Below are 26,688 nucleotides of genomic sequence, written 5' to 3' on the forward strand. Positions count from 1 at the left end.
AGTTGTCTGTGATAAAAGCTTGTACCAAAAGTGAAATTTTTGCCAAAATTCTGTTTTCTTTGAGATTCTAAGGAATGTCCCCATTGGTGCTAGAAAGTAAAATTAAACAGTGGACTTGCTAAATTTTACAACTAAGGACCAAGTAGGAGGACTCGTACGCATCCTGGCCAGTGTAACATGAATATTGAGACAGGATTGGACAATAGTAACTCGAGCGTTCCGCTCCGAATACTGCGCATTGTCTCATCGTCGTGTGCGCAGCACAGATAAATACCGCAGCAGATATGCCACTTAAGGCACCTGACACACAGCCGTCCCCAAAAAGACGCGCGAACGACGAGGTGGGGCGCGACCAGATACAGCCTCCGCAGCTGGAAAGCGGAAGAGGCCACTCACACCCTCCCAAAAGAGGGTGTCGAATGACATCCACGGTCACTTAAGGCCAGTCGCCAGTTCAGACGAGACGGGATGATCAAATAGGCCGATTTGATCAATCAATTTAAATTTAACAATAAGCTTATTTTACACTAAAACCCTAAATCATTTAATTTTTTTAGAGTACCATTATTTGGTATATTTCATAATTCCTAGTTTATTATATGTATGCATTGTAACGTAATTTAAGTGGCATATCTGCAATAGAATCGTATAATCTATGTTGAGACTTGAGAAAGAACAATTATATAATGTAATTGTTAAAGTGTTTTAATAAACCGAATGGAATGTACTATTAAAAGTTCCAACCCATTCACTGGTAACAACTTGGTGGTAACAAGTGAGATTAACCCAAAATTACTACACCTTATAAAACTAAGTCCCCCGCCGCGTCTGTCTGTTTGTGTGTATGTATGTTCGCGATAAACTCAAAAACTTTTGAACGGATTTTGATGCAGTTTTCACCTAGGTATCAATAGAGTGATTCTAGAGGAAGGTTTAGGTGTATAATAGGGTATTTGACTGTATTTAAAATAAATTATTTTACACCATGCATGAAATAAAGCACCAGAAGATTAATATATAGAGAAACGTAGAGAGCAGTTATTTTTAGACACAATTTCTATTTTAAAACCCGTATAAAACTATAAAGAGTAGGTAATTTGATTGTGACGTCACGTGCTAGTGTTTCATATAAATTCCATAGTAACAATAATCGTTTTGCCAGTTCGAAAAAAGAAACTGATTTGATTGGTAGTCAAATACCCTATTTGTTAAAAGGTTTTGTGTAGGTATCCCGTCCGAAGACGGGGCGGATCGCTAGTTGTACGTATGACCAGGCGTGGCTCACTCCGCGATTTCGACGCTTTGCTACAGGTAGTTAAAAGTCCGTTCCACACCAATTTTGGTGGCTAGCCATAAGCCGCACGTGGCGCTGTCGCCACCTAGCGGCCATATCCGTCCTGATCGTAACAGACGCGTTTTGTTAGAGAGTGAGTCTTCTGTACCTAGCTAGTACTATTATTTATTCTGTGGTATGACTCAGAGAGCATATATGCTAAAACGTGTTTATCAACTAAGGATGAAGTAATGACCGATGGCCTACCGCGAACTACGTTCGACGTGTTGCCTCCCAGTCACACTTACGTGCGAATTTACAAGTGCGACAGAGAGGCAGCACGTCGAACTTGGTTCGCGGTAGGCCCTCTGCCTCTGGTATTCCCCGCTACATCTGTTATTTGTCTTATTTATTTACCTTTTAGTGATAGCTAATGGCTTGAATACAGCAGTCGCGTGGATATAACGTTTAGCCGCCCAGTGACCCATAAAAAGGCCTCCCGCTCCATTGTAATTTGAATCGTATTTCGATACAATTAAAATTGAATTTGTCTTGGCAAGTTTTGATATCTAAGCGGCTAGGGATCAAGATTTTTTGTCTAAACAAAAAACCCTATATTTTAATATTATAAGAATAGTGTCTAAAACCAACTTGAGCTGAAATGCGGCACGGATATTGTTTAGTTAAACATGTCTGTGTTGTGATTCTGAGTGTATTATTAAACCTAACGAGTGAATTGTAAAAAAATGTACATAATTTTAACCGTAGTTAAGAAACAGTGTTAATAACATAACATCCGTGAGACAGACAATATATTAAAGAGCGTTCGAGCGTTTTTCGACTTAAAATACGTGAGTGACCTGTTCTTAATATATTTAAGAAGCAGTGAGTAGTCTTAAGTTAATCGATTCATTTGTGTTACGAAATTTAACCATGTAAATTGTATTGTATTGTATTTATTTCATACACATCTAAGTCTATAGCATACGCTAACACACTTTCATGCATATAACTTAAATAGAAATGGCTTAATTGTCGTAACACAATGGAATCAATTAACTTTTGACTAATTAACTATATGCTATTATTTGGTAAAGGTCGCGGGAGTCCGCTGGATGCGGGTGGCGCAAGACCGGTCATTGTGGCACTCTTTGTGGGAGGCCTATATCCAGCAGTGGACGTCGTCTGGCTGATATGATGATGATGAATTAACTATGTACAATTTTTTGCAATTCACTTTAACGATTAATTATCACTTTGGCAGAAGCATGAGTAAAATACTTAGGGCATACTGAAAATTCTTGGAACTGGCCACTTAGAAAAAATAAGTTGTCTCATATATCAGAATCCAGAAAATTTCAGTATGGCCCACGTATCAGATCCAGTGCATCTAGACGATATTCTGCTTAAATTCAGTGTGTTCGGACGTTACCATGCTGTAGCGTCAGTATGTCTTACTCTTGTGAACGTGTTTGAAATCATAGCCTACAATAATTATGTGTTCATCACTGAGGAGGTCAAATACAGGTAAATATTACCACAAAGGTTGTCTAGAAAATACCACTTGTGCTTTAAATCACGCTTTAACCTCCTAAGGCACAGCCAAAATTTGTCAAACTACAAATGAAAAATCCAGAATTTGTCACTGAAATTTGAACCTGTAGTGCAGGGAATAGAGTTGATTTTGGTTTTGTTTGAAAATTGAACGAAACAAAACAAATGCGACTCTATTACAATTGAATATGATTTAAATTTCATCGAACTGAATTAGTACTATAGGTAGGACCTTGGGCCTTAGGAGGCTATAATAAGAGAGATTAAAGAAGTATTATAAGTACCATATACTTTGGGTTTCTGTTTAACGCAGTGGTGGGCAAACTTTCTTCATGTAGGGCCAGAAAGTTTAGGAAATTTAAGTGGAGGGCCAGAATTGTAGCCAATTTTTTTTATATTTGTGATAATCGTGAGCCAATGCCATATAGCCCATATACTAATTATTTCATAGGACCGGCGGCGGGCCGGATAAAATCCATTCGCGGGCCGCAGATGGCCCGCGGGCCGTACTTTGCCCACCACTGGTTTAAGGTATATGAACTGGTTAAGATTGGATCGGATGATAACATTTGCAATTTCCTTTAACGTATGAGCGTATGACGTAAGAACTCGGCGCTGCCGACTTTTTCCTCGTACAATGGCCCTAGGGTTGCCAGATAATCGGGATTTGGCGGGATTCTCCCGATTTTTTGCATGTGTTCCCGATTCCCAACAAAGTGAAAATCGTCCCGAAAAACAGCTTCAGGTTATAAAACAATAATTTCAAGTTCCAAACTGTCGTCGAGCGAGCGAGCGACTCGCGTTGATAATATAGGTAGATAATGAATGAGAAGACTTTTTGTTTGTTCAAGATCTCAAAGAATGTTATACTATTTTTATATAAAAACGTCTATTGGGCAGAGCAGCTGACGTGCCAATAATGTAAAATATCGTTGTTTTTAATACAATTACTTTAATTTGAATGTTTTTTTTCCCGACTTAAGTCCCAAAATCCCGAAAAATTGATATTTTTTCCCGATAATAGCGCCATTCGATCTGGCAACCCTAAATGGCCCACACTGTTAACTGACCATCGATCGGTAAACCTTATTACAAATTCAATTCAAATTCAAATTCAAATTCAAACAGAAGAGTAAGAGTGTTCCTGTTGTACGATTGTGTTATCCGATTTCTAAAAAGCATCTTCACATATTTTATGTAGTCTCAAGTACATAGGTAGGTAAAAAAAACAACGGGTTGCACTCCGGCAGTGCCGGCAGAAGTGAAAACTCAATGACATTGTAGCAGTTTTTCGATCAGGTCACGTGTCCGTCTTACGAAGCGTCTTACGTCTTACGCCGTCGCGAGTTTAACATTTTTTTCCCATCACAAAAAGTGCACAGCGCCGCTAAAGAAGTTTTCACTTTCAAAAATTATCCCGCTTGTAAGAGTCGAGCTCTAGAATTAGCTGTTTGCTTCTCCTTACTGCAATGTCTACAAAAAAACCGGGCAAGTGCGAGTCGGACTCGCGCACGAAGGGTTCCGTACCATAATGCAAAAAACGGCATAAAAAAAAACGGTCACCTATCCAAGTACTGACCCCGCCCGACGTTGCTTAACTTCGGTCAAAAATCACGTTTGTTGTATGGGAGCCCCACTTAAATCTTTATTTTATTCGGTTTTTAGTATTTGTTGTTATAGCGGCAACAGAAATACATCTGTGAAAATTTCAACTGTCAGCTAGCTATCACGGTTCGTGAGATACAGCCTGGTGACGGACGGACGGACGGACAGACGGACGGACGGACGGACAGCGAAGTCTTAGTAATAGGGTCCCGTTTTACCCTTTGGGTACGGAACCCTAAAAAGACGCAAACGAGTTAACCATACCTACTAAATAAAAGGTCATTGACCTACTCGTGCAATATCAATGACTTTGTAATGTCTACAGAAAAGACGCAAACGAATTAAAACCCGTACAATATAAATGTGTATGAACTGGTTAAAACTTTGACAGATTTTTTGACGTGATAACGTCTTATAAATCGATGAACACCGGTAGCATGCACGAAAAAGTGTCACGTTCTGGACAGATCTCCATGGTAACGTTGTGCGTAAACCGACTTTACAGACAACCATTTTTTTTTATTGCAGATGTGTTTCTAATTCATACGAGTATAATGGGTCAAATAGAAGCCAACTCAACAGCTCAGTGCTTGCTGGAGACTGCACCGCAGACTCTTGCGCCCAGTGGGTTTATGATGACCCCCATAGTTTTGTTGCAGAGGTAGGTAATCGTTCACATTGAAAGAGATTAAGGCCCGTTTTAATTTAGGTTACTTCCGTGACCACAGCTGGTGTAAAGGACGACTCACGTTAGACCGGGCGGTGTTGCGATGCGCCGGAAACTCCGGCCCGGACACGGCCCGGTCTAACGTGAGTCATCCCAGTTGAAAGGTCGGACAAGGTAAAAATAATGAAATTATATCGCGTTAAAATCATTAAATATAATATGTGACTTTCAGCTAATTTTACGGTTTCACTCACGTATTTTTAGTCACTCGCGCGACTTGTTTCGGAGAGCCTGGGTCTCCATTTTCAAGCACTAACATTGCAAAAGTAGTGGTCACTACGGGCGGGCGTCTCGACCGTACTGCAGCGCGCAGCGCGCTTATAATATGTGTTTTTTTTACAGTTTGAGCTGGCGTGCCAGGAATGGAAGCGGACTCTAGTGGGCAGCATGCACAGCTTCGGATGCATGCTGGGGCTGGTCATCGTGGGGCCGCTGTCAGATAGGTAAATAATTAATAAATACACTCAAATAGGTAAGTAGTAGAAAAAGGCGCGAAATTCAATTTTTCTATGGGAGGATATGCTCATCTTAACCTCATTGATTCCAGGTTAGGACGGAAGACGCTAACGGTGGCGACATGCGTGCTGGGCAGCGTGCTCGGTCTGGCGCGGAGTTTCACGACAAGCTATTGGCTGTACGTGGCCCTCGAGTTTCTGGAGGCCGTGGTAGGAGATCCTACCTCTTCCTCCTTTACTCTATGTATGTACTCTATACCTAGGTAACTAGCTATGTGTGATGGGATACGTCGTTACCATGAGTTTCACTACGAGCTATTGGCTGTACGCGGCCCTCGAGTTTTGTGGAGACCGTGGAGATCCTACCTCTTCCTCCTTTACTCTATGTATGTACTCTATACCTAGGACCTAGGTAACTATGTGTGATGGGATGCGTCATTACCATGAGTTTCACGAAAAGCTATTGGCTGTACGTGGCCCTCGAGTTTCTGGAGGCTGTGGTAGGAGATCCTACTTCAACGTCATTCACTCTGTGTATGTTGATGGCTAATAAATTGGATAAGGATGCAAATTTTCTTGTTGCATTTAAGCGGTTAGTTATACTGGGCATTTTCCGCAAGTCGACAACCATTGTGCGTATTTTGCGTGATAACGAGGTAGCGCTACTCTAGCCACCCCAGGTTGCTACTGCCTCCTTCAGTGTGCACGGATTCGGGATTCCCTAGGTATTGGTTCCTGTATACTTCTACCTGTTTTGCATTTAAGCGGTTATTAGATCCACACTTGCGAAAGGGGTCCGATATCGGATCCGATGACTTCTTGCAAGAGCGAGTCATCGGGATCCGTGCGGAAGTGCCCCTGCAACCGTGTGAATTTAACCTTTTCATCGGCGGAAAACCTTGCCAAGGTCGCCAACGACGGCTACAGCCGTCAGCTTCGGATCTATATCTGAATCCCTAAAATCTTTTCTCCTATCTTTGCATTCCCTCCCTAATATTGTTTGTCATAATGATTAGATGTCCTAACACGCGTATATATACCCTAATTTTGGTTTCCCTATTATCGAATGGCCGATTTTTTTTTGTCCTAATATGTTTTTCCCTAATGACACTTTCCATATTGAGTATTTATCCTAATGTTATGTAGAATAATTATTTTTTTGCCTAATTATTGTTAGGCCTAAAAATTATATATCCTAACCATCACGTTAACTAATTTTACTTATCCTATCGTTGCTTGACCTAACACTAGTATGCCCTAATTTTGATTTCCCTATTGCGTTTCGTTTTTACAATGGTCGCAGTTCTAACCTAACCTAACCCACTTTTGTGGCAACAGTTCGTTTTTACAATGGTCGCAGTTCTAACGTAACCTAACCCACTTTTGTGGCAGCAGTTCGTTTTGCGAGGGTCACGGTTCTAACCTAACCTAACCCACATTTGTGGCAACAGTTCGTTACCATTCATTATGGAAAGTAATTGTTATGATAATTGATCAATAGGAAAAGTAACTGTTATGTCAATTGATCATTAGGGCAATAGCCATTGGGTCAAAACAGTTAGAACATGTTATTTTATGCCAAACATTGTTAGGGATTTCGAAGAATATGGTAAAAAACATTAGGGATCTTGATAGTTATGGTACAAATGTTTAGGGAAAATGAGTCTTAGGCTAACCATTACATTGTGGAAAATAATCGTTATGACAATTGATCGTTAGGGCATGTGCCCATTAGGACAAACCAGTTAGGGCAACTGACTTTAGGACAAACGTTGTTAGGGATTCAGAAGGACACCCGTCAGCTTCGCCAATGCAATAGGGACTTCCGCGGGACTCCGTAAAGTTCAATTTCGCTTAAATAATCGCGATCGCCTGGTGTCTGGGACACGGCATGTTATTTCGCCGTTTGGCGTTCAAAAGGTTAATAATAAGCCCTTACCTTACATGTACCGTTCCGTTCTTCATATCCTAAATACTTAAAGTCTTGAAAGAAGGTATATGTAATCCTCACATTCATTATATCTTTATTATTCCAGGTATAGAAATGGTGGCTACAGAAAAACGCGTTCTGTACACATCCATCAGCGGTTTTGGCTACACAATCGGCGGGATCTTATACCCTTTACTATACTGGCTTGTACCTTATTGGAGAAATTTCCTTCGAACGGTCTACACACCTGGTCTTCTCTTCATTTTCTACATTTATCTCATAGACGAAAGCCCTAGGTGGCTATTGACTAAAAGAAAGAAGAAGAAAGCAGTGACCATTATAGATAACGCTGCTAAATCGAATAAGATGCAGTTAGAAATGGATCTAAATAAGATTTCGTATGAAGAAGACAAAGGAGCAAAATTCTCTAAAGCCCTGCTTGATACCTTTAAATCTAAATCTCTATTGCTGCGGTTCTTCGTCTGCTCCGTATGGTGGATAGCTTCGACGTTCGTGTATCATGGACTGACGATCAATTCCATCTTTTTACAAGGGAATAAGTATGTGAACTATGGTCTGATGTATATAGTTGATGTACCTGTGCTTATCGCTGTGGTGTTTATCTTGAAAAGATTCAGGAGGAAGATGCCGCTGATAATTACTTTCGTCGCGTGCGCTGTTCTGTGTGTTGCTCAACCATTTGTTCCACGCGGTAAGCTTTTTTTACCCTTTAAAATAATTATTGCAGGCATTTAAGGGGTCGGCCAACCGCAGTAGTACGCGGCCCGCATGCGGCTTTTTGAAAATACCATATACTCAAAATAAAAAGACTTAATGATGACTCACGTTAGACCGGGCCGTGTCCGGGCCGGAGCTTCCGGCGCTTACTTTTCTATGACATGACAGGCGCTCACGTGATGCTTTCCATAGAAAACGATGCGCCGGAAGCTCCGGCCCGAATACGGCCTGGTCTAACGTGACATCCTTAAATGATGACTCACGCTAGACCGGGCCGAGCCTGGGTTGAGGCGTCCGTCTCATTTTCTATGACAGCTGACCGGGATCATGTGGTGCGTCCATAGAAATCGATGCAGAAAAGAACAGTTACGGCTCTTTTAGACACCTTAAATTAAACTGGAGATTTCTACTACGATTGGCTCTTACTCTCAAGAGTTTTCCGGTCCATAGCTAGCTAGTCCTATCCCTTATTGTTAGATTAAACAATTTTGGTATTCATGTGCAACTTTCTTTAAAACTATACTGACAAGGTCGAAGATAGGAGAGGAAGAGGCAAACCAGGAGGAGCAAGCTATACACAACAACTAAAAGCAAAAGCAAATGTCGTGGCTTACAGGGATCTAACGAACCTGGCCAAGAACCGCGAAAACTGGCGCATACTCCACCGACAAGAGCCATGCTCTTAAATTATGATGACAATGATAATGTGCAACTTTATTTTCAGAACATCCCTGGCTCTCAATAACCGTGTACTTATCCGGCAAGCTAATGTCCTCCTTCTACTTATCCATCACTTACATCTTCACGTCCGAGCTGTTCCCTACCAGCACCAGGAACTCCATGCACGCTCTGTGTTCGTCTGTGGGAAGGCTAGGCTCCGTCGTAGCCCCGCAGATGCCTTTACTGGTGAGTCCAACTTGCCCATGAGGTACATTTGCGTCGGGTTTACCAGCACCCCAAAGTCTCTGTTCCTCGGTAGAGAGGATAGGCTCCGTCGTAGCCCCGCAGATGCCTTTACTGGTGAGTCCTACTTGCCCATGCGGTACATTTGCGTCGGGTTTCCCACCAGCACCCCAAAGTCTCTCTGTTCCTCGGTATAGGATAGGCTCCGTCGTAGCCCCGCAGATGCCTTTACTTGTGTGTCCTACTTGCTCATGACACAGAATTAATAATAGTACTACCGTACAGAAAGGAAACTTCCTACAAACCGAAGTTTGACAGCGGTTCAGGGTCCAATCATGCTGTCCCTTTTTAGGGTTCCGTACCCAAAGGGTAAAACGGGACCCTATTACTAAGACTTCGCTGTCCGTCCGTCCGTCCGTCCGTCCTTCCGTCCGTCCGTCCGTCTGTCACCAGGCTGTATCTCACGAACCGTGATAGCTAGACAGTTGAAATTTTCACAGATGATGTATTTCTGTTGCCGCTATAACAACAAATACTAAAAACAGAATAAAATAAAGATTTAAATGGGGCTCCCATACAACAAACGTGATTTTTGACCAAAGTTAATTAAGCAACGTCGGGAGTGGTCAGTACTTGGATGGGTGACCGTTTTTTTTTTTTGCTTTTTTTTTTTCGTTTCTTTTTTATTATTTATTTTGATTTATTTACATCGATACAGCTTGAATAAAGAATAACGTTCGTAAGCGACATCAGTAGGAAAGTAGTCGATTCAGCAACTATAGGCCTTTTGGATTATAGCTGCTTTGTTACTGCACACCGTTGTATGGGGACCTTGCACTTTGAGACTATGCGCTGAAACTTGGCACAGTTGATTCTTAGCTGGTCTTGAGCAGATACAGACCGGGAGCCGTCGAGAGCCACCTCTCATTTAGTGAGGGGGGATGGGGAAAGTTCGACGCTGCCGCGCTTCACTTGGAGCAACATTTCTCTAAAACTATACCTATAAGGGAATGTAATATATCATTTTCGGATAAATTAAGGATGAGGAATTTTTTTTTGGAACCAAAACAATGCACTTTCTAACAAAAAAAAAACGCGGCGGCGTCGAACTTCCCCCCCTCCCCCCCACTAAATGAGACGTGGCTCTCGAGGTCTCCCGGTCTGTATCTGCTCATGACCAGCTAAGAATCAACTGTGCCAAGTTTCAGCGCATAGTCACAAAGTGCAAGGTGTCGTGCACTAACAAACTAGCTATTAGAAAGGAAACGTTCCGAATAAACGACCGTTTTTTAGGGTTCCGTACCCAAAGGTTAAAACGGGACCCTATTACTAAGACTTCGCTGTCCGTCCGTCCGTCCGTCCGTCCGTCCGTCCGTCCGTCTGTCTGTCACCAGGCTGTATCTCACGAACCGTGATAGACAGTTGAAATTTTCACAGATGATGTATTTCTGTTGCCGCTATAACAACAAATACTAAAAACAGAATAAAATAAAGATTTAAGTGGGGCTCCCAAACAAGGGGCCGGTATATGAGGTTTTCGATTTAGATCTCACTTTGTAACCATAATTCGTTCAATAAATGTTTAATAATTGCATTAAATTACACGTAAATTTGTTCACGAAGAAACCGAGTACCGACTCTTCATGCCATTATATTATTAATTTGCTGTTATTCTCTACAATTACAGTCGAATTTAAGTATTATGTTCCTTCAAAACTCGCTTAAAATGAAAAAAGTTTAAAGACTCATCTTTAGTTATGTATACCTATGTATCAAATGTTTTATAAATTAAAATTAAAATGTTTTATTTCGATTAGGTCTACATTTTGTGCATATTGCATATCTGAAGTATTTTCGTACTAAACTTGAAACTTTCGTTGAAACTAAATAAAATAATTATTCCAAATGTACAGTCGCCTGCAATTTATGTTACACAACGAAGGCCGCAAAAATATCTGACACGATCTTATTTGTAGAACCATAAGACCATGTCACATATTTTTGCGGCCTTCGAAGAGTAATAGGTACCGTCATTACCACCAACTTTGCCCGCTTTTTTTTTAAAACGAATTTCTCAAAAAACTTCACATCATATGACTTTTTTTGCTCAGCACGTCCATTGTGATTAAACGCATCAGTTTATTTGAAAAAAAAAATGTTATCTTGTTTTTACCCATTTTTTTGCGTTTTAGAGGGCGGGCAAAGATATCCGGGGTTTTTGCCAACATTGCCCACGTCAATTTGGTATTCAAATACAGCTCGTATGATGATGATGTCTAAGGATCACTTAAAGGTTTTGGGCAATCCTACCATTCCCTGTTAATAACTTAGCACATAAGTGTAAAAACTTTTAAATAAATTTGCTGGGCAATGTTGCCTACCCGTTTTTGCCCATTTCCAAATAAGGCTCGCCTAAGCATTTTACAAAGGCTAGGGTTGTCACTTTTGAGAAAATCTGTTACAATAGTTTAATAATATGATTTTTGTTGTGTTTTTCATTCGTTAACGGGATAAAACATCTAAATAAAGGATAATAAGACAAATAAATACAGTATATATTTATAAACTTATTTTAGTGTACAAACATAACCTTCTTTTACTTGCGAAGTTGGGTAAATTAGATGAAAGTGACAACCCTAATCCGTTTTTGGTGGTGGGCAATGTTGGTATGGATGCCAAATTACCGGATTAATTTGCCCACCGCGAAAACTTTTGTGTATTTAGGCCTTTTTAGTTTAAATCTCAATAGACATAATGTATGCTTCATGTGTTATAACTCAAACCCGGAAATATTTGTCAAAGGGTTCTCAATTTTTTCTACTTGCATTCATTATTTATAAATTTTTTGCCCGCCGAAATATACCCTATATTAGGCAACTCGCTCAAACTCAAAATTCCCAAGTCAAGTTATGCACAAGTTTGGTATATAGTTTTGTCAGAAATATAACCTATTTTCTACTAAAAATAGCAGGGTGGCCATAACTATTATAATTTTTTCTACATTAACGAATTTGATAAAAATTGTCGTTTTGGGCAAAGTTTCCCTGGAGGCAAAGTTGGCGCTAATGACGTAACATATTATTGCAGGTGACTGTACATAAATGTTTCGGTGATTTTGAGATTATTTTCCAGGTTAGTTTACTAACAATCAAGTTATGCAGATACCGCCGATTTCGTGAACGTATAAGTAGTTTAGTACCGCTATTGTTTAGCGATACCGATTATTTTTGAAGGTAAAACTGTACCGGTTGAAATATAAAGATATTAAAATTACAGCAGGGACAACCATTTTTTATAGGTGTACCTAAACCATAATTGGCCGAGCGTTAGCAAAGGTCTCCGTTTCAGCTTGGGCAAAAATGCTTTTGTATGTTCTCCTTTGCAGATCACATTTCTCAACTGATTCTCGTGAAAATTTGTAAGCAGGTTCGATAGAACTATTCTGTTTCGCTTTATCCGCCAAAATGGAATTGCCACCCTGCTGAAACTTTATTTATTTAAATTCCTATTGAATGGATTTTGCACCTTATGAAAAACCGTATAGAGTAGTAAATAACATTTTACATCTGACTTAATGACATCTTGTTTTATTCGCTTTAATTGTACAAAACGCGTATCTCGACAAAGCAATATTAGGTAATAAAACAGTCAACAATCAAATGAATTAAATAGGTACGTCACGTGTGACATGAACAGACAAGGAAAGCAAGATTAAATGCATTGTTTCTCTTTCATCTTTCAATGGGACGCTTTTACCCTCAAAGGAGGCTAGTGGTCAATACTAAACTAAAACCCAATCTTAAAAAAACGTGATGGGTCACTGACCTGTCCCAGTAAAGTGAGGTAGTGTGCGTGTATTGCGCTTGTGTGTGAAATGGGGTAAATTGACAGAATCTGAAATTTTACCCACCGCTACCGTCGCCTTAAGCAACGTCGGGCGGGGTCAGTACTTGGATGGGTGACCGTTTTTATAGATAATGGTACGGAACCCTTCGTTCGCGAGTCCGACTCGCACTTGGCCGGTTTTTTAATATAGGGCACTATACCATTCGGCTATTTAGGGTTGTAAAAACTGAAGTCATTATCTGTGGTCGTGCACGCAAAGGTAGGTCAAGTTGTGCCAACCCTAATAATTGATCGGAGCAATGCTGAGGCGAACGGAGTCGAGTTTGCCCGAAGCGAGGAGTTTCGCATCCCTGCTCATGACGTAGGGGAGGTACGGGACCATAAAGTCGAGAGGCTCGGGCACCCCTTTGTAAATCGTCCTGATTTCCCGTCCCCTGCATTTGCGTTGGGGTCTCCAATACCAAATGTCATTTGTGGTATTCTAGAGGCCAAGACGCGAAGGCCGATTTTGATGATTCTTAACATGAATGAATATGACTTGGGCCACTTGCACCATCCCACTAACCCGGGGTTAAACGGTTAAACCGTTAACCCAGTGTCAGAATTGTACTGTTAACCATGGTAACTCCAGGTTTAACCGGTTAACCCCGATTTATTTAGTGAATGGTGTTAAGTGGCCCTAAACAATTATGTCTTCAATTATCCAGGATATCTTTTTTACATGGATTTGTAAATCATTTTTATAGTTTTCATTGATCGTATTTATTTTATTGATCATTTTTAATGACCATTTAATATCTAAACTTCTAAAGTTGATAAGCAACAATTAATACTCACCCTACCTATACTCTGTATCTTTAGGTATTTAAATAAAAGTAAACAAAATCTACCCTCAAATGGCTCCTTAAGCCAACTGGCTCAACTGAGGGTAGATGAAAACATTTAATCATGTAATGTATAATCTAGGTTAAAGTCAGGTCGTTCAGTGACTGATCCAGGCGGTTTTGTATTTGGTTGGTTAACCAATAAATGTTATAGCTACCCGAGAATGTCCAAATCGTTTGTTTACTTTTATTTAAATACCTAAAGATACATACTATAAATAGTACACTACCTACATAGTTTTCTGTATACAGTGTGTTTGTCAGATGGCGTACTGGTCCGGGCTCCCTGCGGTCATCTTCGGCCTGGTGTCTCTGACGGCCGGCATACTCACGCTGCTGGTGCCCGACACGGCGGAGGACTCATTACCAGACACCGTACGGCAGGCAGAGAACATTGGAAAACTTGACGAAAACGAACTATGATATAGGGTATTTGACTGTATTTAAAACAAATTATTTTACACCATGCAACAAATAAAGCACCAGAAGATTAATAGAGAAACGTAGACAGTAGTTATTTTTAAACACAGTTTCTAGTTAAAAACCCGTATAAAACTATAAAGAGTAGGTAATTTGATCGTGACGTCACTTGCTAGTAGTTTATATAAATTCCATAGTAGTAAATCGTTTTGACAGTTCGAAAAAAGAAACTGATTTGACTAGTAATCAAGTACCCTATACAAAACATATCAAAATTCATGAAATAAAAAAACCGGGCAAGTGCGTGTCGGACTCGCGCACGAAGGGTAAAAAAAAGCAAAAAAAAAAACGGTCACCCATCCAAGTACTGACCACTCCCGACGTTGCTTAACTTTGGTCAAAAATCACGTTTGTTGTATGGGAGCCCCATTTAAATCTTTATTTTATTCTGTTTTTAGTATTTGTTGTTATAGCGGCAACAGAAATACATCATCTGTGAAAATTTCAACTGTCTAGCTATCACGGTTCGGGAGATACAGCCTGGTGACAGACAGACAGACGGACGGACGGACGGAAGGACGGACGGACGGACGGACGGACGGACGGACAGCGAAGTCTTAGTAATAGGGTCCCGTTTTACCCTTTGGGTACGGAACCCTAAAAAACTATTGAAACGGATTATATCGCGTATATTGAATTCATACTGCATCCCAATGCGGTTTACTTTACTACCGTTTCAGTAACGCAGAACCGCGATTTTCATTCCTATAACTGGTACCCGAAAATTCGCGTATTCAATATTCGCGATATAATCCGTTTCAATCGTTTTATTTATTTAGTATATTTATTTCGGATAACAAGATCCATACAATAATTACATTAAATACATAATTAATACAATAAATTATATTATTTCATGAGTATCTGACTAACTATCGCGGTAACCATAGACAATATCAAATCAAAATTCTTTATTTACTTCAAAACCAGTACAAAATCTTACAATGGCTGATGTCTCCTTGAAAGTTACTTACAAATAAACCTGTGCCGGGAGGCACCACTCTTCTATACCTACAATTTATATTCCATATTTACAATCATCTTCCTTGCGCTATCTTGGCTTTTTGCCACGGCGCCTGGGGTCCGCATGGTAACCATTCCCAAGAATTGAAAACGCTTTTTAAATATGTCACAGGAAAACAGCTTTTCTTCAGTATTTGTTAATTCATGCGGGTGAAGCTTGACAGATGCGTGAAACGTTTGTTGCATATTTTGCATGTGTATGGTTTTTCGCCTCTTTGAACCCCTGCATGATCTATAAAATGTTTTCAAGTTCTAATTCGTTTATCAGATACGTCACGCGAATATGGTCCGATGTCCGTGTGAGTCCGTAAATGACTATTCAACCCGCCTCTAGTTGGGAAACGCTTTCCACATGTTTCACAATAGTATGGTCTTATGGCGGTGTGAGTTCGTATATGTGCATTCAGTCCACTATTAGATGCGAAACTCTTTCCACATATCTTGCATGTGTATGGTTTTTCCCCAGTATGAATCCGTGTATGTTTTTTTAAATCACACCCAGTTCTAAATAGTTTTTTACATACGTGACACAAATATGGTCTTATGTCACCATGAATCCGTATATGACGTTTTAAATGATTCGAATATCTAAATCGTTTTTTACATACGTCACACGAATATGGTCTTATGTCACCATGAATCTGTGTATGACTTTTTAAATAAGTCGAACACCTAAATCGTTTTTTACATAAGTCACACGAATATGGTCTTAAGTCACTATGAATCCGTGTATGACGTTTTAAATTAGTCGAATATCTGAATCGTTTTTTACATACGTCACACGAATATGGTCTTAAGTCACTATGAATCCGTGTATGTCCTTTTAAGCACTTCACAGTTTTAAATCGTTTTTTACATACGTCACAAGAATATGCTCTTATGTCGGTGTGAATTCGTATATGTGCATTCAACCGATATCCAGCTGGGAAACGCTTTCCACATGTTTCGCAGCAGTATGATTTCTCTCCTATGTTATTGCATTTAAAAACCTTAGACTTTGACAGGATCGAGTGCGTTTTAATATGATGTTTTAAGCTATTTTTTCGCTGAAATATTTTACCGCAAATGTCACACTCATAAGCATGAATTTCTGAATGTTCATACATTTGTTTAGTGCGACCTACGTACATATTCTCACAGTCAATATCGATGTTTTTCTCTTCAGTATCTGATTCCCTATCAGTACGCGCTTGTGGATGGTGTGTGGTAGGTACATGGATATGAATCATGATATGTTTCTTCAAATCGGATTTCAGTGCAAAACTTTCTCCGCAAAGATCACGTGTCGGTTTCTCATAGTCAAATCTAGTGTGTACTTCCTCTGTATCTGATTCCGTGTCAGTTTGAGTTATGTATTGTGTATCGTTGGTGGCGAGAGCCTCGTGGTGTTGGAGGCGTCCGAGGCGCACGCAGCAGTCCCGAATATCGTGTTTGCGGCACAGGGCGCGCTCCTGCTCCTGCGTCCATTGACCATCAAATGCTGAAACATTGTTACACTGTCTTAACAAGAGGCTAAAGAAATCACTCATGGACAGAGTCGAGCAGAATAACTGACTCAAACATAAATACCTATGCTGTAAACAATGTTCACTTACCTATTATAATGTAATTTAAAAGAAAATAAAATAAAAAAAAACGTAAGTAGTTAGCTAAAATGTGAATTTGTTGCTTCAATTTACCGATATAATAGCACAATACTAGGTGTATGTAGGTACTATCGAGCAGCTGGATTCCCGTCCCAGTGTGGAACTTTTTCACATTAACTACGTAGATTTAAAAAGTAAAATTATTATGACACTTTCTGTGAGAACATTCTATGGTGGGCCCACGGACCGGTTTGCTTGGTTGTACTTATAGTGTTAGGTTATTGTTAACCTGAAATATATGTAATACAATGACCTGTGTTCAATAACAGACCCCACTCGTATGTAAGTTAAGGTACATAAAAAAGACTTCTGTATTAATATTTATAATACTAGCAAAAACAATCCTCAAATACTACCAATATTAAAAAAAACTATTCCCATAACGAATGAAACGCAAATGAACTTAATGCCAAAATGACCCGTTCTCGATTTGCACTTTCCCCAATATGGGCCAATTCCAAATGGACTGAAGCTCATAAAAACCGATACACAGAAGGCTCTTTTCCCAAAATACCCTAAATTTGAAATGCGGGAAAGTATCAGAACACCTAATTTCGATAATGATTGATTCACAAAACGGCCTGTTCCCAAAATACACCAAATCCTCGATTGTCATACTGTATACACGGTACGTTGCTTTTTAGGATTCCGTACAAAATATGTATCTTATACCTTTAAACGACTTATACTTTTACTCTTATACTTTTAAATTATTTTTATACGAGCAATTCTTGTATATTTATTTATTTATATTATATATTTCGGGGATCTTGGAAACGGCTCTGACGATTTCGATTAAATTTGCTATATGGGGGTTTTCGGGGGCGAAAAACCGATCTAGCTAGGTCTTAAAACAATACCTGTACCTAAAGGGTTAAAAACAATGCCTGTATAAATGTAGTATATTTACATATGTAAGTACAATTAACCTAGTTTATAAGTAACAGACTAACAAATGTGGACTGTATTTGTCTGAATAAAGAAATTATTTATTTATTTATTTATTTATCTCTGGGAAAACGCACATTTTCGAGTTTTTATATGTTTCAATAAAAATAATTTCTCTGCTAGAACTCCTCTCGGCCATTGCGAATCTCAAGAAACAATAAATGATGACATCGATTCCTTTTACGTCTAATATTGACACTTCATTTTTAAGTGGCCAATGTTAAGACAGCATCTGTAGTGGCAGTTTACACGAGGTTTTATTATATTAAAACATGACATCAAGAATTTGGTGTATTTTGGGAAAAGGCCGTTTTGTGAATCAATCATTATGGAAATCGGGTGTTCTGCGATTAAGATTTAGGGTATTTTGGGAAAAGAGCCTTCTGTCAATCGTTTTTTATGAGCTTCAGTCCATTTGGAATTGGCCCATATTGGGGAAAGTGCAAATCGAGAACGGGTCATTTTGGCATTAAGTTCATTTGCGTTTCATTTGTTATGGGAATAGTTTTTTTTTAATATTGGTAGTATTTTAGGATTGGTGTATTTTGAGTTTAGTGTCGCATGCACCGGAAAGGTGTACGTATGGTGGAGGGTAAACTTAGTTTTTCTGCCAACAAACTGTTCTGCAGTTTGGCAGATAAGTGCGATAATTACATTGTAATTTTTTTATGGATTAAATAAAACAAAAAAAAAACATGTTATAAGACCACACAGATGGTTTCAACGAATTATCACGTTGACTAGGTAGACTAAAAATACTTCCAAAGTCATTAAATTGCTTGTAAATTAAACCTTTCTTTGCTATACCGCCTAGTAACATGTACGGGACATCGGCGACAGATGTTAAAGTTGTTGGTGGATGCACCAAAAGTAGAAAATAAGGAAATAAGAAGAATGAGTTTTTATTCTAGTCCGGTCTAGCCTTTTAAATAAGTATAGATGCACTTATACATGTCAAACTCTTAATGTATTCGTGTGTCTATAGGTACTACGTTGCTATTTATTGCTGCGTCCTCAGATTTTGACCGCGACTATACAAATAACTGAATAAACTCACCATAACTGTGCCCTCTCCCTTCCTGCTCCGCGCTTGAAGGGCTGTGGATATGATCCATGACGTGTTTCAATAAATCTGACTTTAGACTGAAGCTTTCACCACAAAGATCACATATCGGTTCTTTCTCTCTAGCGTATAGTTCGTCAGTATCAGACTCTGTGTCAGTATATGTTGTGTCGTGGGTCTGGCGATTGGCGCCGTATATTTTTTTGTCATCAGATTCCGTATCAGTATGAGTTGTGTCTTGGCGCTTGGCGAGCGTCTCGACGTGTGGGAGGCGTTCGAGTGTCACGCAGCAATCTCGGAGCACAGAGCCAACGCGACCTGGTCACAATGGACATTAAACTATGGACAATAAACTATAGTCTTACAAACCAATTAGTCAGTAGATACGGCGCTAAATTCGACCTTACGCTTTTACATTTTTCAAATATGTGGACATTTTCTATCGAAATTCAAACAAGTAGGCCTCAAGGACTCTCTTTATCGTTTTTTTTTTAATAAATAAATAAATAATAAATATTATAGGACATTTTTACACAAATTGACTAAGCCCCACGGTAAGCTCAAGAAGGCTTGTGTTGTGGGTACTCAGACAACGATATATATAATATATAAATACTTAAATACATAGAAATACTTAAACAACCATGACTCAGGAACAAATATCTGTATCATCATACAAATAACTGCCCTTACCAGGATTCGAACCCGGGACCCGGGTCACTACCCGCTAGGCCAGACCGGTCGTCAAGAATCGATTATAGGCCTTCCGCGTGCTGTCCCGTACAAACTCATTTTATTTTGTGTACTTATTAGAATTTCTGCGTTTGTTTCTTTTTCTGGGTTTATTTTTGATCATTTGTCACAGGAAAATAAACTCTTATGCCTGCAAATCCTCAGAAAATTTGCGTTTGTGCGGGACAACAGTAGGCAACCTCATGGAATGCTGCAAATTAGTTTGTCAGATGGTATTCATTTTTATTTCAGGGCTTAGTGGCTAAGTACACTTGTATCCAAAATTAACAAGAGTCCGACAGTTGCGAGCATGTATTTCGTGAGAATACCACGTTACAATATAAATCTTATACTTTTAATGACTTAAAGTTACATTTATTTCACTTTTCTTTTGCTAATCATGGTTATTAATATAGTGAGCCCTTCATTATATAACACTTCAGAACTTACCATTAACTACTAGAGTGACGTCAGGTCGATATGGACACTCCTGTCCCAGAACAAGCTCATCTTTTACTTCATGGTCTGTGTACAGGCCGGCCAGCATGGCTGCCTCGCTCACACCACACCCACTGTCGGAGCATGAGAGGTCTTCCTTGACTTCATTTTCACACTCTGTCTCTTGCTTGACACACTCTGCCTCCTTCAGACTGTCTGAATGATGCCCATTTCGTAATTCCTCTTTGATGTGCACTGCTAAATAAAAAACTGGTTAGTAAAATGTGCAATAATCAATACTTAAGTAACAATAGCTAGGGAAAATAACAATAACCTCACATGTTATAGTGAAATTTTTGCATGACTCAATTGGGGAGACTAGGATATACTGGGCAACTTGGAAATTCATTGTGTCTGGATTGTAACGATAATTGATACTCCTTTATGACTCTAACAGCTTTAAAAACCTAGTCTGGATTCTGGATTCTAAATCTGGTCCAAACTTGTACATATCTGGGTCCAAACTTGTACATATCTGGGGAGACACAGATGGATAGCAGGAGCCTCCACACCGCAGCGAACTTTTGTGGAGCAACACTGAGCAACAGTAAGTAAATAGGTAAGTTACCTAATGTTACCGTGTCGCTCCACATAATTTAACTGCAGTGTGCATACATCTTACAGAGATGGACAAAATGCGGTAACATTAGGTAACTTAACTAGATTAGTACTGTTGCGCAGTGCTCCACATAAGGTAACTGCAGTGTAGATGCACCTTACCATCAACGTTCGCCGACTCACCTGGCGCCGCGTGGGGCGGCGGGTGCTCGGGCTCCGCTTCTGGCTCGGCGGGCTCCTCCTTCACGCGCACACACTCAGACAGTCCGCTGGAACCTTCCATTCTAGACAACAGGACAACTTTAAATAGTAACAACAACAACGAACTAATGCGATGATCAAATTAATAATATATATTTTGTGAAAAGTATGAACTAATTATAAAATCAACAGTCTTCTGGAAAATTACTATTGTATTAAATACAAGATATCATGATTTTACTTCATATTTTGCTGCATGTAAGTATATTATCAACATAACCTCAAACACAAAATGTCATCTTCACTTCACTGTCACTGCTGTCACTAAAGGCTTCTACAGACCCTGCAACAAATTGCATGCGATTGATGTCGATTACGTTTGCAGCGGCCTTAAGAGATGATTGTCAACATGCGATAGGTAAACATTAAAGGCTGCTTCAAGGCTCCAATCTGATTGTAGTGTATGGAATGCGGCCTTATACAATCGTTTGCTTTCCATAACTTTATTTTCTGTGGTATTTTCATTTGTAAAAAAGCATAGCTGTCATCTTACATAGTCTGTCAAACTACTTTGTCAGTAGCAAAAGGCCCGAAATTCAAATTTTCTATGGGACTATAACCTCAGGGTTTATGATTGCTTCTGATTAGATTGAAACGAAGTGTAGATTATAATATAATGCACATTAGGCAGTACAAGGTAGAGAAATGAAACACAAGCAAGAATTTTTAAATTGCTTTATTCTATTTTATATTATTTTACCATTGTTGGCGACAAACCCGCCGCCGCATCAAATTAACTCCACAGCAGCCACGATGACGTCCACCGTCACGTCACTGGACCGGTTAGCCGTTTGTATGGCGGAACAAAAAGGAAAGTTTTTAAAATGTATGGAGATTTTGCGACACTTTTTTTCTCCAATCCTGTCCTATGAAAAGGGCTCACGATCCTGACAAGAAATAACACAAAAGTGGCAGAAAAGGTTACAATATACAAAAATGGCAAAAAATAAAAGGAACGCTCCTTTAAACTTTGAAAATCTTTTAGTGACTTCGTGTTTACGTGCACTGTGACAGTAGTAAAATATCATGCAGTTTTCAATAATAAACAAATTGATCTAAATAGTTTTATCAACACACTTGCTCGTAACGTGGAACTTATTGAACCGCTTTTAGTCTCATAACACTAGATATTACGCACGCGTGCTTTTTTATTATACTATCGCACTCGTGTGGTAATGTATGGTAACCGATCGAGTTAAGATTGTAGCTATTTTTATTGAAATAATATGTATGGTGAGGGAGTCTTCTTAAATTGGTCAAGTAGATTTTACAACGCGGACTCGGGGCGCCGGGGCCCGGGCAGCCGCGGCAAGCAAGAGGGGGCGCCGGCATGGCAGGCAGTATGACAGATGCAGGGCTAAAGGGGCCCACTGATTAACAGTTCGCCGGACGGTATCGGCCTGTCAGTTAGAACAAAATTTTGACAGTTCTTAACAACTGACAGGCCGATACCGTCCGGCGGACTGTTAATCAGTGGGCCCCTTAACAATTAAAATTTGATTAATATGTTTTAAGTTTCTTTTTTTCCTCGCAAGTGTGTTGAAATCGTCGTATGTAACACGTGTAAAATTGGTACACACATCGGCTTTCTAAATGCACAATATCGCCTCGTGTGTAATGACACTTTTATCACAATGGACTATGACACATTTATGTATTTTACATAACTTCATCACTTTAAGGAGTTAGTACTGATTGATTTTGAAAAGATTGTATGAATTTTGCAATGACATGTGTAAATTCGTGCTGTAGGCTTAATAATAGTAGGCTTACTTACCAAAACGCGAGTTATTTCGTAGTCGACATCTAGCGTAAGTAGCGGAATTTATCAGTACTGCTAGTTAACAATAGATGTCGCGGCGAACAAAAACTCTAATGCTCATAAATTTTCAGCTAATATTATAAACAGATTAACTGGAAGTCTATTTTTAACTCCATCTGCTTATAATATTAGTTGTAAATTGTTTTAGTAGTACATTTTTCGTCACTTGTGAGATCTGGTGTCAAGTAGCGGTACTGATAGTTCCGCTACTTGACGTTAGACGTCGACTATGAAATAACTCGCGTTTTGGTAAGAAAACTGACGTATGGAGCTGCCACTCTTTCTTTACTTACAATACTCTATGGCTTAACACAGGAGCGGCGCGACAGCACGTCGCCCGCGAGATAGACTACCCATCTTTTTGAAACTGATAAGAGGAAGGGGCACGAGACGACCGCTTCTCCATACAAACGCCTTCCTCATTTTCCTCTCTGGATATTAACATTATAGAAAATATGTTTACACAATTTGATGTGTATTGACCGTTTTTTATTACAAATTATATGAAATATCTGGGTGCCCGAGCTTTGCTAGGAAAACATAATAACTCAAAAACCCAGCCCCCCTACCTAAATAGTCTTACGTAATAAATGAATGGTGCCAATGTGTCTCTCTACATCTCTTTTACGCACAAACCGGTTGTTACATTTGTCATTGGATAACCGCTTTTCTCCAGTATGTGTTATTCATGTCGCCCTAAGGTTGACAGTTGTGTGAACCGTTTGTTGCTATGAATCCGTGTATGTTTTTTTAAATCACTCCCAGTTCTAAATCGTTTTTTACATACGTCACACAAATATGGTCTTATGTCACCATGAATCAGCGTATGAGTTTTTAAATTACTCCCAGATCCAAATCGTTTTTTGCATAGGGGCTATTCATAAATTACGTCATTTCAAATTAGGGGGGGGGGGGGGTCTGGACATCGGATGACGGTAGCATGAAGTAGGAGGAAATGGGGTCATTTGAAGCATGATTTTTGGATGATTATAGGGGGGGGGGGGTCCAAAATCGTCAAAAATCGATGACGTAATTTATGTACAGCCCCATACGTCACACAAATATGGTCTTGTGTCACCATGAATCCGTGTATGTTTTTTTAAATCACCCCTAGTTCTAAATCGCTTTTTACATACGTCACACAAATATGGTCTTATGTCACCATGAATCAGTGTATGTTTTTTTAAATCAGTCCCAGTTCTAAATCGTTTTTTGCATACGTCACACAAATATGGTCTTATGTCACCATTAGGGTTTGCAATCCGGATCCGAAATGTATGAAATTATCCGGATCTGGATCCGGATCCGCGGATATTCCCATACATTTCGGATCCGTCGTGCAAACCCTAGTCACCATGAATCCGTGTATGACGTTCTAAATGACTCAAATATCTAAACCGCTTCTTACATACGTCACACAAATATGGTCTTATGTCACCATGAATCAGTGTATGCTTTTTTAAATTAATCCCAGTTCTAAATCGTTTTTCACATACGTCACACGAATATGGTCTTGAGTCCGTGTGAATTAGTAGATGTCTTATCAACCGAGTTCTAACTCGGAAACTCTTGCCACATGTTTCGCAGTTGTATGATTTCTCTCCTATGTTATTGCATTTAAAGTCCTTAGATTTTGACTGTGTTGAGTGCGTTTTAATATGATGCTTTAAGCTATTTTTTCGCTGAAATATTTTACCGCAAATGTCACACCCATAAGTATGAATTTCTGAATGTTCATACATTTGTTTAGTGCGACCTACGTACATATTCTCACAGTCAATATCGATGTTTTTCTCTTCAGTATCTGATTCCCTATCAGTACCCGCTTGTGGATGGTGTGGGGTAGGTACATGGATATCCATGATAAGATTTATACATATAAATCTTATACTTTTAATGAGTTGAGTTACTATTATTACACAACTGCCCAAAAAAAGAGTGTTTTGTTTTCAGCATTCATGTTTGTATGTATATACACCGTGTTTTTTTTGATTTCCGTTAATTTCAAGGGTGCATTCCTGAGCTTAAATCAAGTAACTTTCTCAAAGACACCGATGTTCTAATTAAGTCCATTTCGGAGATAATCCATAATTTATTTTTTTACTATAAGGCCTCTACAAGCGTGTACACTTGCCTTAGGGCCGGCTTACATATTGATTAGTGTTTAGAATGAGTTCATACATTTGCTACTAAACTTAAGTACAATCTCGGTCGATTGATGTACGAAATGACATTGATATGTCACAGATTTCAATTGTTTGGTTGAGTTAAATGTAATGCCCGTGTTACAACAACGCTATATGCTACATTTAATTACTTTTTAAACAAAAAAAAACAAAAAAGAAAACAAAAAAAAATTTTTTTTTTAAATTAACTTTGCCATTTAGTTCTTATAAACGTACTTAACTATACCCCAAAGTTAACGGAATTCAATAAAAACACGGTGTATATTAATATATTTCAATTCAGAACTTACCATTAACTACTAGAGTTACATCAGGTCTATATGGACACTCCTGTCCCAGAACAAGCTCATCTTTAACTTCATGGTCTGTGTACAGGCCGGCCAGCATGGCTGCCTCGCTCACACCACACTCACTGTCGGAGCATGAGAGGTCTTCCTTGACTTCATTTTCACACTCCGTCTCTTGCTTGACACACTCTGCCTCCTTCAGACTGTCTGAATGATGCCCATTTTGTAATTCCTCTTTGATGTGCACTGCTAAATAAAAAACTGGTTAATAAAATGTGCAATTATCAATACTTAAGTAACAATAGCTAGGGAAAATAACAATAGCCTCACATGTTATAGTGAAATTTTTGCATGACTCAATTGGGGAGACTAGGGTATACTGGGCAACTTGGAAATTCATTGTGTCTGGATTGTAACGATAATTTATACTCCTTTATGACTCTAACGGCTTTAAAAACCTAGTCTGGATTCTGGATTCTAAATCTGGTCCTGGATTCTAAATCTGGTCCAAACTTGTACATATCTGGGTCCAAACTTGTACTTATCTGGGGAGACACAGATGGATAGCACTGATAGCAGGTGCCTCCACACCGCAGCGAACCTATGTGGAGCAACACTGAGCAACAGTAAGTAAATAGGTAAGTTACCTAATGTTACCGTGTTGCTCCACATAATTTAACTGCAGTGTGTATGCATCTTACAGAGATGGACAAAATGCGGTAACATTAGGTAACTTAACTAGATTAGTACTGTGGCGCAGTGCTCCACATAAGGTAACTGCAGTGTAGATGCACCTTACCATCAACGTTCGCCGACTCACCTGGCGCCGCGCCGGGCGGCGGGTGCTCGGGCTCCGCTTCTGGCTCGGCGGGCTCCTCCTTCACGCGCACATACTCAGACAGTCCGCTGGAACCTTCCATTCTAGATGCATGTAACAGGTCAACTCTTAATAGTAACAACAACAACGAACTAATGCGATGATCAAATTAATAATATATATTTTGTGAAAAGTATGAACTAATTATAAAATGAACAGCATTCTGGAAAATTACTATTGTATTAAATACAAGATATCATGAATTTACTTCATATTTTGCTGCATGTAAGTATATTATCAACATAACCTCAAACACAAAATGTCATCTTCACTGTCACTGTTGTCACTAAAGGCTTCTACAGATCCTGCAACAAATTGCATGCGATTGTCGATTACGTTTGGAGAGGCCTTAAGAGATGATTGTCAACATGCGATAGGTAAACATTAAAGGC

At 39.4% G+C, this 26,688-nt stretch overlaps 2 protein-coding genes across 2 annotated transcripts; one reads left to right on the plus strand and one right to left on the minus strand.

Annotated features, from left to right (window-relative positions):
- Positions 1-4,951: 4,951 nt before the first annotated feature.
- On the plus strand, positions 4,952-14,338 carry LOC134802615 (solute carrier family 22 member 1-like). Its single transcript, XM_063775250.1, has 6 exons — positions 4,952-5,093; positions 5,502-5,602; positions 5,707-5,858; positions 7,651-8,256; positions 9,007-9,188; positions 14,180-14,338. The coding sequence occupies exons 2-6, from the start codon at positions 5,547-5,549 to the stop codon at positions 14,336-14,338; spliced, it is 1,155 nt and encodes a 384-aa protein (XP_063631320.1). The 5' UTR covers positions 4,952-5,093; positions 5,502-5,546.
- A 953-nt stretch (positions 14,339-15,291) lies between these two features.
- Positions 15,292-26,339, minus strand: LOC134802616 (zinc finger protein 271-like). Its single transcript, XM_063775252.1, has 6 exons — positions 26,240-26,339; positions 25,423-25,665; positions 21,047-21,163; positions 20,258-20,500; positions 19,070-19,393; positions 15,292-16,898 (listed from the first exon to the last, which is right to left on the minus strand). The coding sequence occupies exons 1-6, from the start codon at positions 26,337-26,339 to the stop codon at positions 15,664-15,666; spliced, it is 2,262 nt and encodes a 753-aa protein (XP_063631322.1). The 3' UTR covers positions 15,292-15,663.
- Between the last annotated feature and the right edge of the window lie 349 nt (positions 26,340-26,688).

Source organism: Cydia splendana, chromosome 25 (genome assembly GCF_910591565.1).
Source record: "Cydia splendana chromosome 25, ilCydSple1.2, whole genome shotgun sequence".
Lineage (NCBI taxonomy): Eukaryota > Metazoa > Arthropoda > Insecta > Lepidoptera > Tortricidae > Cydia > Cydia splendana.

Excerpts from the sequence above, each read along its gene's own strand:
- LOC134802615 (XM_063775250.1), top strand. The coding sequence starts at position 5,547 with ATGCACAGCTTCGGATGCATGCTGGGGCTGGTCATCGTGGGGCCGCTG. Across the intron at positions 5,603-5,706 it reads GTGGGGCCGCTGTCAGATAG|GTTAGGACGGAAGACGCTAA; the intron begins GTAAATAATTAA and ends CATTGATTCCAG. Across the intron at positions 5,859-7,650 it reads CTCTTCCTCCTTTACTCTAT|GTATAGAAATGGTGGCTACA; the intron begins GTATGTACTCTA and ends TTATTATTCCAG.
- LOC134802616 (XM_063775252.1), bottom strand. The coding sequence starts at position 26,339 with ATGGAAGGTTCCAGCGGACTGTCTGAGTATGTGCGCGTGAAGGAGGAG. Across the intron at positions 25,666-26,239 it reads GCCGCCCGGCGCGGCGCCAG|TGCACATCAAAGAGGAATTA; the intron begins GTGAGTCGGCGA and ends TTTATTTAGCAG. Across the intron at positions 16,899-19,069 it reads AGGGAGAGGGCACAGTTATG|CATTTGATGGTCAATGGACG; the intron begins GTGAGTTTATTC and ends ACAATGTTTCAG.